Source organism: Gallinula chloropus, assembly GCF_964237585.1.
Source record: "Gallinula chloropus genome assembly, chromosome: 20".
Lineage (NCBI taxonomy): Eukaryota > Metazoa > Chordata > Aves > Gruiformes > Rallidae > Gallinula > Gallinula chloropus.
The window spans coordinates 10,685,831-10,697,975 of record NC_140105.1 but is presented as its reverse complement, the minus strand read 5'-3'; the positions used below and the strand labels follow the sequence as shown (position 1 = coordinate 10,697,975).

The 12,145-nt window shown below is 44.8% G+C and overlaps 1 protein-coding gene across 1 annotated transcript in view; it reads right to left on the bottom strand.

Annotated features, from left to right (window-relative positions):
• Positions 1–6,903: 6,903 nt before the first annotated feature.
• CACNA1G (calcium voltage-gated channel subunit alpha1 G) overlaps positions 6,904–12,145 on the bottom strand; it is a gene marked incomplete at its 3' end in the record, with an annotated part of 100,497 nt that continues 95,255 nt past the window's right edge. The window contains exons 35-36 of the mRNA XM_084273342.1: positions 11,513–11,682; positions 6,904–7,758 (exon numbers count right to left, since the gene is read on the bottom strand). Of these exons, the coding sequence (XP_084129468.1) occupies positions 6,904–7,758; positions 11,513–11,682 (1,025 nt within the window). The remainder of the gene's footprint in view (positions 7,759–11,512; positions 11,683–12,145) is intronic.

The window sequence follows — 12,145 nt, the reverse complement described above, 5'->3', positions numbered from 1 at the left end:
GAGCTGCTGACACCCAGCAGAGCAGCTCTGTGCTGCCTTCACAGGTGTCAGCACAGCACACGCTGCCCACTGCACTATTTGTGTCTTTGTAGAACAGCTCCAATATTAACTTCTTCCTGATTTCCCCCAGAACAGCTGGATTCTGCTTTCTGTTTCCATAAAATAATTGTTAGCACAGTAAGTAATTAAGTGGTTTAACCATCCTTTTCATTTCCCAGCTGGAGCTGCAGGGGTCTTTGGTTGCATTATTTAGAGTATTAAATAGATATGGAAAGATAATCTATTCAGGATCTTTGAAAGCTTGCCAATTAGAGCATCCAGTGATTCAAGCGATAATAGAAATGCCAGAGGATGTTGTAGGATTATATTGTGTGTTGTCAACATGCCTGAAGGATTGGATACAACACGTAAAAAGCACCTTAAAGTCCAGTCACCCTCAAACACGAAACCGCCAGCGAGGGAATGGCTTTCGCTGAGGATGCTGAAGACCACACCAAACCCTGCAGAAAGAGCAGGCTGCGGGGGGGACCTCAGGTGCAGCCTGAACTAATGTGCACAACTAAAGCACTTCATGGCATTGCCATCTAGCGACAAGCACTCCGCCTGTGCCCGAGCCAACGCGGAACCTCCCAGCAGCTCGGCACAAGCCATGTCAGATGGCAAAGACCTGCTTGATTATCCTCCTCCCACACAGGGCCAAGCAGAGGTTAAACAGCACATTTGGAGCTCATGGGTTGTAGATGTGCTGTAGCTGCCGTGTGTGAATGCACAGCCTGTACAGGACTGGCACGGATCGGCCAGGTGAGTGCTCGGACAGGCTTTATGCTCACACAGAACAGGGCACAGGCATGTGGAGGGACAAACAAGGCTCTCGGGTGCTGCTGCACACAGCTGCTGAGATGCTAGGCAGCCCTAGGACTGTCCCTGGTTGGTAGGCTGTTGTCTCCCAGGGCTCTCCACAAGCCGGAGCCACGCAGCCAGGGAGAGCTGCAGGCCTGGCTGCTGCAGCTCCCGCACGCAACGTGTGGCTCTGCCATGCGGCTCGGTGCTCCCCAAGCCGGGAGAAATCCTTCCTCTCCTCCTACCGCAGGAAGGGACTTGTATAAAATCAGAGGTTGAAAATCCCCTCAGAAATCCACTTTTCCTTTTCTTGTGGGTTTCTTTTTCCTTATCCTTTTCTTTGTCCCCCTTTTTCTCCAACACCGCCCTGATCCCGCAACGCCGAGCTGAGAGGCAACGCTCCTCCCGGGCGGGCACAAGGGCACCGCGGGGTCTGTCCTTACCCGTCTCTCCGGTAGCCGGGGGCAGCTCTCCCCATCCCGGGCCCACTAGGTGGTAGCAAACCGCTGCGAACGGCCCGGGGCCGGGGGCTGCCCGCCCCGCACTGCCGCCGGGGGCTGCCCACACCGGGGCTGCTGGCCCCTGTGCTCCTCCGGGCAACTCCGTTCGGACCCGTGTTCCTCTAAAACTTCACCAGCACTGAGCCTTCAATCTGCTGCTTTACACAGTGCTGGTGGCACAAAAAGGACCAGGCATTTCTTCAAATTGCTTTTTTCCACCATCCTTTTTTTGGGGGGCATTCTAGTTCAGGTCACATCTAAGAGTTATTGTCTCAGTTTGTATCTCTGGAACAGCTTGAATTCTGTATTTTGGGTGCAAACTGGTCTTTCCCAATTCTCAGGGTTTTGCAGAGCTCTGGCCAAGAGATGTGCTGCACACACAGCTCTGCTGATGGGATGCTGCTCTCCAGAAAGCAGGATGATTAACCAAGTTCACCTGTCTCAGCTAAGCCAGAAACAAATTCAACCTCAAGTGGTTACTCCTCCCTAGATGCAGGTACCATCACATAGAAAACAATCTGGTTTCACATGGCATCCACATTACCAGAGTAACAAAGCACCGTGCCCTAGCTCTGGCAAGTTGAGAGCAAGCAGCCAACTTGTGTGGGAGCCTTCTGAAAACCCCCAGCAAAAGAGCTTTGTACAGGGGCACTCACAAAACAGAGAAGAAAACAATCCCCCAGCCAAGCCCCTCTGAAACCCAGCATCAGAAACCGAGGGGTTTGCCACCCCCATTAGGAATTACCTCAACTCACCTGGGACCTGCTCTGCTTTCCTGGCCCAGCCTGGCTCTCCTTAACACCAGGTGGGAAGGCACTTCACTGGTTCCAGCGTGGTGGGGTTGGCCCCACAGCCTGGGTAACACAGATGCATTGCAGAGCTCACCTCTGGAGCCCTGCTTTGTGCAGATTTTCATTTTGCACAGATCCACGTTTTCTCTCTGTTTAAGTGCTAACTTACTTCCTGCTTGTTTCTACTCAGAGGTTAATATGACTGGGCCTGTATCAAAACACCCTCTGGACAACATAACCACTTTGGATGTCAGTTTAGGGTCATCCTCCTGCAGAGCAATCATTAAGTCATTCAAGCCCAAGTGAGAGAGGGCTGCAGAGTGCCCAAGTGCCTGGTTTCTCACTCCAGCAGCTCCTCCCCAGAGAAGAGGCAGCTTCATTAGGAGCTACATAACTCATTGACTAAAGACCTCTGGAGAGTTTAGGTTCAAACATCTCTGGTGGGTACCATTGCCACCAACACCCCCTTTGCCAGGAGCTAATTGACTGCAGAAGTGATGGAGAAGAGGCTGCTGTACTTCAGGCTGGAATCCTGAAGTTGTGAAGACGTGAAAAAGCCCATCATCTTCCTCTTCACAGCAACACGTTCTCATTGACACATCAGATCTGCCCCTTCTCCCGGCAGCCTTTGCATGGTGAAGGACTGGCCAAGCTGTCCTGTGCTGGTGCAGCCCAACTGCAAAGCACCACTGATGGTCTCCTTGGTGTAAGACCTGGGCCAGATCCATTCGGTGTCAAACCAAATTGCTCCACAAAGGGCCGACCTGTGGCAATCTTTCAGCTTCCCCTTGGCTGCTGCTATACAATACCTCCTCCAACTGTTAGCAATTAAAACATGACCAAGAGACTTGACACAGATTATCATCATCAGCAACAACAAAAGAGGGACGTGCACAGTTGTTTTCTTTTCAAAAGCTTTTAATAGGACACATTTGTTTTTGTCATTTGTAAAGATTTACACTCGTTTTTTGTCTTTTTGCTTTTTTTAAAAAGGAACATTTTAACCCAATTTTCCCCCATGACCACCACCTTTTGTTGCCCTGACCAAAAGACCTCATTTTGGCCTATATACCTGATACAGTATAACAATATATTAACTATTAAATACAAAGTTCTATAATATATACTAGGTCGTTACGGACATTGCAATGGTACTGTGCCTACTCTAGTCACCTTGTGTAATAGTGTACATGGGTTATTGTAGCCAAAGGGGCAGAAAAGGGGAGACTGGGGCATAGCCTAATTTACAATGGCAATGCTTTTGTTTTCTTCTTTTTTTTTTTCCTCCTTTTTTTTTTTTTGTTTGTTTTTTCACCTTGAACACACCTTGTGCTGAGTGCAATCCACAGAAGTCAAAAACAGTGTTTGCTTTGCCCTCCTCCAAAATATCTACAGTATAAACGGCCTGTAACCCAGCTATGAAAAGTCACTTCTATGTGCAAGGGGCTGCAGGAATGGAATTTACATTTTCCCAGACGTGTCTGCAATCTCTTTTTTTTTCCCCACGTGTCAGACTGGCGATAGCAGAATATCCTCCTCCCACCTGTATACAGTAAATCCACAGTAGTAAAGTGCTGGTGTGCTTGAATGAACTGGATAGCCATGCGACTATTTTACCATTGATAAGGGGCTGAGGTTTGGGGGTAGAGGTTTTATACGGGTACAGTTCTCCAACAGTAATAGCACTGCAATATCGTAGAACTTGAGCTTAGCTGCTTACTTCTAAACACGACCTGGAGGCAGGCTCTGAAACTAGGCTATACACGGTGTAATACAGCAGGTCTGGCTCCAGGTGGATGAAAAGAAACTTGGTAGATAAGAGCTGCTTCTGTTCCCAAGCTGCTACGTGGACTTTTAACAATTTCTCTATAGATTTCTACAAAAATATAAAAAATTCTATCAACATAACCATTCTACAGAAGTCCTGTGGATTTTGTACATTTTGTTTAAAAAAAGTCAAATTCTATAAAACCCCCCCCAAACGGTATTTAAAATTATCTTAAGATTATTGCACACGCTGCAGTACATCTGTATTTGTTTTTCAAAAGGGCATCTAGAAAAAACTTATCTGGTCTAGAAAACAAACTATTTTACACGGATTTCTTTTCCTGAATGCATCATCATAGAGTATTCTTTTATTGGCTAGTCTTTACTGAATGCTTGTGTAGGATGTAAACTGTTTTGTTACTTCCACAAACCATGTCAGTGGGCAAAACCCCAAGTACTGAAAACAGAAGAGCCCTTAGGCTTTCTGTTACATTTGGAGTTGAGCATTGGATTAACATCACCTCACCATTTTGTGCCATGATTTCAAGCTAAAATGTTGCTTTTTTAAAAAAAAAATATATCATTGGTAAGGAAGGAACTGTATGAGTAGTATCATTCCAGCTACACAAACACACTCCTTATCATTAAAGGAACCCAGGTTGGCAATTTTGGTGGCCTAGCTATTTTCCCAAATTATTTAGTACATGTGAAAGGCAAAGCTAAGGCTCATTACGAGTGTAAAACCAAGAAGGGATTAAGAATATTTCTCAGGCTTAATACACTGTAATTTTATTATTTCCTTAAATATGATCTGGGGGGAAGAACTGATGAAAGGTCTGTTTGAAATCATTGCTTTAGACGGGTTTAACTCTGGATTTGGACTGGCATATCAAAGACAGCGGGCTCCATATGGGCCCACATTGAAGAGGGGAAAAATGTCCCAGCCAAGAATTAATCTAACTGCAGTAAATAGTACAGAATGTTAATCCTCCTACTTCAAATACACTGATTGCCTGACTTCCCGCTGAAAGCCCTTACATTTCTCCAGGACATGCAAATCAATAGGGATCTTTTATGGAGTAAACGTCCTCAAGTGAAAATAAAGGAGCTTAAGACCTCACATGGGCTGTTAGGTACAAACAGCATCTTCTCCTACGTATACTTGAAGCTAATGCAGATACAAGCAGACATAACAGCCTAATCTCTGAATGGATAAACGGCTGAACATCAACACGTTGTAGTGATTTGCAAAGATCAGTAGTTCTCAAAAAGTTACAAACTCCCAACTGACAGAATTAGCACAAATCCTCCTCTTGCCTGTGCTGGTTTAAAGACAGGATCCAGCAAAGCCTTATCCACGTACGCAGTTTTAAACCTGTGACTGTTCACACACTTCAAAACCATGCCTGCAGAGTCTTATTTAGCCTACATCTTAACGTGATTTCATGGATGCTGAGGGAAGTTAACGTCTGGTTTCCAACAGTCCTGTGGAGCGCAGGAGGCATCGAACCGGACCAACCTCTCATGAGCTTTCAGGCTGTGCTGTCCAGTTTTACAGACTGCTTTTTGCAGAGGGCATTAGCACAGAAGCAAGCAGTTAATTTCTGAGATGATTGACATAATGTTACAAACTAAGGACACAAATTCTGTTTCCATCTACTTTTTATCCTGATGTTGCTGCTTAAGGCTTCCGATAGATTGGGAATAAAATTGCAGACAGGGTGATATAAATTAACTCTTAGCAGTGATAGCAAAAATCCTGACCTTCTACATGGAAAATCAACAGACATTTTGGTACCTACAGACTTTCTTAACATGGATTCCACAAAATAACTTGCAGGCTGCCTTGATTCTGCCAAACACACAAACACACTATTTTCATTTTCAAGAATTACTTGAATACGATCAACCTCAAGGCAGTTTAAGCAAGAGCTTAACTTTAAACATGTGCTTAAGCCCACTGCTGGGTCATGCCTGCACTGAATTCACCCATTGCTGATCTTAAAGGTGGCTTTGCTCCTCTTTTTGCCCAGATACAGAAAGGAGGAGCTCCACTGCAGACAGCGGTTTGACAGAGCTGGAAAACTCAGCCAAAGAAACAGTGTGCTGTGGAGAACACTGGAAAAACCTCTCAGAAGTGACCACAGGCTCTTCTTGCCTCAGTTTCCCAGGCATGTATGAAAATTAGCCACTGAAGTGACTCTCTGAGTGACTGGGTAGATGATCTAGAATATCCCTCCGTACTTCAGGACTGTGCACAGTTAAGCGGCTCCCCATTCAGCATCCTCAGCCACAGCTCAGCGTGTTGGACCTTCCTGGGCTTGTGCACCTGCTTTTACCCTGGATGTTGATTTTATGCAAGGTTGGAATATTTTGTTGTTCAAACCCTGCCACTGCATTTCTATACTACCCAAACAATCTTTTTTTTTTTTTTCCCGGAATATCATTGAAGTCCAAGGGGAAAGAATAAATTACATTAAATAATCCTTATTTACTGCTGACTGTGGGATACATTTCCTCTGTAATGCACTAATTGGCTACATTTTGTGCTTTGCAAAACAAAATGAAACCCAAACAAAACAAAACAAAACAAAACAAAAAAAGAGAAGGGATTAAATATATATTTTAGGTTAAAATATTCATAAAAACCGACTTTATCTCAGAAATATTCTGAGATACATAAAATAGAAGAAAATTAAACGAGTCTTTAGTCACAAAATGTACTACATCCCGCAATACTAGGTTCAATTAATTTAATAAAATATAATATACATATAGATTCTGCACATTGTATTGCTTTTACCTAAGCAGGACGTATGCTTAAGTAAGCGTGATATAGGTTAACCACTCTTTTAACCAGCTGGTTCTTTAATCTTTCTTTGGAAATTTTTTACCCAGTGCCATTTTGGAATACAGAGTTTTTTAATTTTTCTTTTTTTTTTTTCCTTTTTTTTCCCTCTATTACACGAAAGGAAGAAAACATTTGGCACCAACAGAAAAGTAACTCAGGGGTCCATTTCCGTTTGATCAAAGGAAAAGCTAGGAAGTGTCAACAAGTCTTTCTTTGGGGTAGGAGATGTTGACATACTGTCTGGAAGCAAGGAATCCCCTATATCCATCGAATCCTTGGACTCACAAGATGGAGCACGCCGTCTCAAGCAGATGTCTCCACTGGCAGGTGAGATGCTGTGAGGTCCCCTAGGAAGCAAACTCTGTCCATCGGGTGGATCTATAGATATACATGGAGGGCTCAGTTTTTTCTTCTGCCGAGTTCCTTGCAAGCCTTCCATTTCACTTACCACCTGACTTATGAAGCCAGAGGAGCTAGACGTGGAATGGTGCTGAGGGCTGTTTTCCATTGAACAAATCTCTATCGAATGTCTCCTTTGATCATCTAACCAGGAGGGTGGTTTTTTTAGAAGACCCTGGGTGTCTACACTGTGGTATTTCTTCAGGTCCTTCAGTGTAACGTTGCCGGTATTGCCTATGTTCCTCTTAGGAGTGAGAGGCTGAACCTCTGAACAGGCACTCGAGGCTGTACAAGTTTCTGAAGGGAAAGGCTCTGAGGAGCTGTTTATTTCAGATACTTCTTGGTCCACTGAATCTCCAGGTGCCTCCTGATATGAGTCTGCACAAGCACACGATGCCGGTGCCTGCTTTGAAATATTATACTGATTGTGGGAATGCTGCTGCGTATGAACGCTCGCCCGGCTCCATGCAGCCAATTCCTGGGCTTCTGAGGGCGTCAGAGCCATTGAGGACTCCTCCTTGGGCACAGTGGGGACATTTGGGTCAGAGAGCTCACTCACCTCGGTGTGGAGATTCTCCTTGCTATCCAAAGAGTCGTTCCTTATGGCCATCTGTATCGGAGCGCAAGGGGATCAGGGAGGAGGGGAGTTGCCAGATGAGAGAGACAGACCAAACAAACGTTAGTACAAGCAAGGCACAACATTCACAGGGCGCTCAACTCTCACCAAGAAACTTCAGCACAGACCTACTGTCTCCTATAACTCGTCCTGTGCCGTGGAGTCTAGCAATTCCCATGCTTCAGGGATCAGTGGGTTTGTCCCTGTGCAAGTGACAGCAGAATTTGGCCTGTCATTCTTCAGAAACAGGTGACCTTTAGCTTTCTCCTCTAAGGACAGAGGGCTGCAAAACCAGAATGCTCACACCCAAACATAGACATATTCCTGTTATGCAAAGGAGGAGGGTCTGCAGCAAACCCCTTTATCATTTTAGCAGCCCAGGCACAATTGGAAGAGGGAAGATGTGCAAGTGAGCCTGTGCATTCCCTTCTCTAGCTCAGGGATGATCAGGTGATCACCTCATCAGGTGATGCCGAGGGCATGGAGCAGGATCCCCAGAGCCAGCGACACCAGAGCCACCACGCTCTGCACCAGTAGCTTAACCCTGACTTTGGTCCCCAGGCTGGAGCAACGACTCTGCACCATCTTATGGCAGAGGAGCTGAAAAACTGGAGTCCAAAACTGGACAACTACTCCTACTACTACTACTATAGTTATTTCAACTTATTCTGATGCTTCATTTCAGGCTTCCCAAGGCACATTTTGCCTTGGCTATCTTAACCCACATGCAGCATCAGCGCCTGCTGGCAGACAGAACCACGTTTTGAAGGCTTTGTCTTTTCACTGCACTGCATCCCCTGTCAAAAAGGTTTATAAATCAGCCACGTTATCTGGCCCTTAAAGGCAGAGTCACAGTTTGAGAGAATCTTAAATGATCTTGAAGATTGAAAACTTCACAGAGAAATTTGGAGGAATTTGGAATGTGTACAGCTGGTCTCAGTCCTTTAGCAAAGTGGAAGGAGATGAAATTCCTCATGCTAAGGAAGGCTTTTGTGGTGAATCACCCCAAAATGATCTTAGAATTTATATAAAAATTGTCCCACAAGGATCGTTTGAGCCAAATGATCTCTATTCAGGCAAAGCTCTCATCAGCTGCAGCATGCACACGTGTGCACGCAGAGACACAAGAGCCTATTGCTACATCTGCACACTGAGCTCCCTTTGTCGCCTGTGAGAGTTGAGAGAATATTTAATATGGCAAATTATTTTGTCTGATGCTGGTGAAACCTTCCTAGTTAAACTTCTACAGCAGAATACCAGCAACTAACCCCAGCCAAGAGCAGAGCTAATCCTGGTCTCCTCAATGCCACTAGTTTTAGTGAGTGTTTGGGAGAAGAAATCATGTTCATATCCTAAGAAGAGACACAGACACCACAAAAATGTAGAATACAGAAGCAAAAAGTAATTATTGTAATTAATTTTGCTTGCACACCAACCTGTGTTGCTCACGACAGTGTTAGTCACCACCAGCTCTTTCTTGCCCTATGATACAGGCATCTTTGGTAGTTGTTACCAGTAACTCTTTGTACAACTGTTTTATTGGTTTGTTTCAAAGTAAAAGGACCCTCTGCCATCCCAATGGCATGTACACCTGTAGTAACCACAGCTCGGTGTGGGCTACACCTTGGATACACAGTCCTGGAGCAGGAAAATCAATACAGTTTTAATGTCTGGTAGAATTCCCCTGGAGAAAAGCTTTTGTGCAACACACTGCCAAGGAGCCTATTCCTCAGCAGGGAATGTTCTCTCAAAGCATCCAATCCACTCATCTTCACCTGCGAGTGCATCCCTAATAGTCAAACCTTCCGGAGTCTAAACTGCCCGTTACTGTAGGGACTGTGTCCTCTCTCCAGCACTCTGGAGGGAAAAGGAGGTTAAACACAACAGGTTTTAATGATGGAGGGAAGTGCACGGACCAGGTATGTGGTGGACAAGATTTATCTATGCACAAATTTAGGATAGGAGAGGGGAGAAAGGGGAAGGAAAGGAATGAAAGAAAAGAAAGAAAACAAATCAGAATCACATGCAGTATACACAACGATAAGGAAACATGGGTACTGCAAACCAGAACGCTTTCTGCTAGTTTGGGCTGTTGTGCTGTGCTAGTAACAGCTTACTGGTAGCAATAAAAGGAGCCAAGCAGGGAGCAGCTGAGCAAGCAGAAGCTCAGGGAGGTGTAGACGGAATTTTGCCTCTTGAAGGATCGAGTTTCACAGGGTCTGGCCATCTAGATTGCAATTAACAGCAATGGCAATACCACCCTGTTTCCAGGACCAACCTCACCGCTCCCACAAGCCACACTGGGACCAGCTTGCTACTCGGGAGCGTGCCCGAGGCAACACCTCACTAACCTTCCTCAGGCTCTGGCGGCCTGTGGACCTTACCCACCCACTGTCCCAAAGCTCTCCTCTTCCTGAAATGTCACCCTAGAGCATGTTCCTGTCCCTGCATGAGCAGAGAGAGGAGGGAGGGGGGATGAATTAACTTAAATGCATGAAAAGGTTTAGAAAAAGGAGCCTCAGAAAAAGAGCAAAATTAGGCTGAGGAAGATGGCTAACATGGTAATTTATTCTAGATAGATCAGTTCAAAAGGATGGGTCTGTTATTCATTAGAAAGCAAGAGAGAGTGGTTATGAACTGGAATCATGACATCAATTAGTTTCCCCATTAGCAGTGATTGGGGTAGCTGGCCAGCCCTGTGCAAACGAATACATGCTAGGAATTTCTTATGTCAATTTAGTATTACAGACTAATGTAATTGTTAACCTTAGTACTTCACATTCATTTTTTGAGCTTAATGAATCAACTGTCTAATTTGTCAATGTTGATTAAAAGAGTAAAGAAATGGGAATATTTTCATGCAGGAAAGAAATTGCTTTGGAAAAAAAAAATAGACCTGATCTATTTTGTGTGTATAAAATCAGGCATGAAACTACTGAAGGAAGCAGAGTTTGGGAGTTAGATGTGCCTCTGGTCCTGGTCCAGCTGCACAATAAAATATGCTTAAAAATGTGAGAGTGAAGCACAGGTTTAAGGATTTTACTAAAAAAAGAAAAAAAAGGTAAATTTAAACTTATGCTTCCAATCAACCAGACTGGAGTCTTTGATTAGATCTCTCAGATCTTCGGTTGAATTAGGATTTAAATCAATGCCAGGCAAAAAATCAGAGATAAAAACCGTTGCAAAATAAAATGCATTCTGTTTTGCATATACTCAAACTTTTCAGAAGCACATAGGAGATTCAAAAGGACTTGAATTTTTCAGTTCTCACTGCAAAAACACTATGCTTTTACATATGAGATACCCAGCTTCCTTTAAACAGCTTTCCCATTTTGAGAAACCAGAGGAGCCAAGAGGAAGGGTGGCCTGGGATGGAGTCTGAAGCCCCTGTGTCCTTTCAAGCACTGGGAAAATCACAGCAGTTAAGAATTAGTTCCTTAACCCCAACGAGCCCCTGGGGATCATTTGGCTGCATTTATGAAGAGGACTGAAAAAAAAAATAAAGTGCTAACAAAGTGGAGAACATTTAGGCACGTTGCCAAAGGAGATGATAGTCATCACACACATTCTTTGGAGACTCCTGGATGGCTTTCAGATCAAAATCCATCAACCTTTTTGTTATTTCTGTAGGAGAATTACAGTTCTCTGGAGGTTTCTCCGCGAATCCCTCCTTGAATTTAAAGCACAGTTAACCTGGAATCACGACAATATAAAACCTCAGCAGGTTCATGATTGTAAGTCTGCTTACCTGTCTGCGGAGCAGCCTCTCAGCAGAAGGAGAGTGCACCTGCTGGGAAGCCTGGGATCTGCTCTCCCTCACCAAATGGTCGTGAGCCCTGACGTGGTGAAAATGGTCTTTTGGAATTTGCAGGAGAGAGCTGGTGTCTGCCGGCTGCGACTGCACCGATGCCTTTGAACCTGGCAAGAGGGAGAAGAGACAGAAATGTGACATGCTCATCTGGGAATCGCATCCCAATCCCAATGACCTTTCAGAGAAGTCTGCTCCGTTGCACCCTGGGGCAGACAAACACAGCAAAACCACTGAATTCAGAAACCAGCTCTCCGTGATGGGGAAAAAACTCCCACATACTAATAAATTATTCCAAAATTGTCTATTATTTCATTTTTCTTGGCATTTTCCCCTGATACAACCGGGACCAGTTCCTGTTAAGAACTACAAGTTCATCCAGCCTGGTGATACTCTGGGGCCAATAACTTCACAGGCAACCACGTGTCTTTGCGCCGCGAGGGTCTGACTTTGAAAGGCTTGAGCAAAGGATGTCTCCACACCTGAGTGTATGTGGAGACCAACTGTTGGGATCTCAAACCCAGCGTGTGCACTGGAAATGCAGTGAAAAGGAACGGCACCTGGCATCTTTCA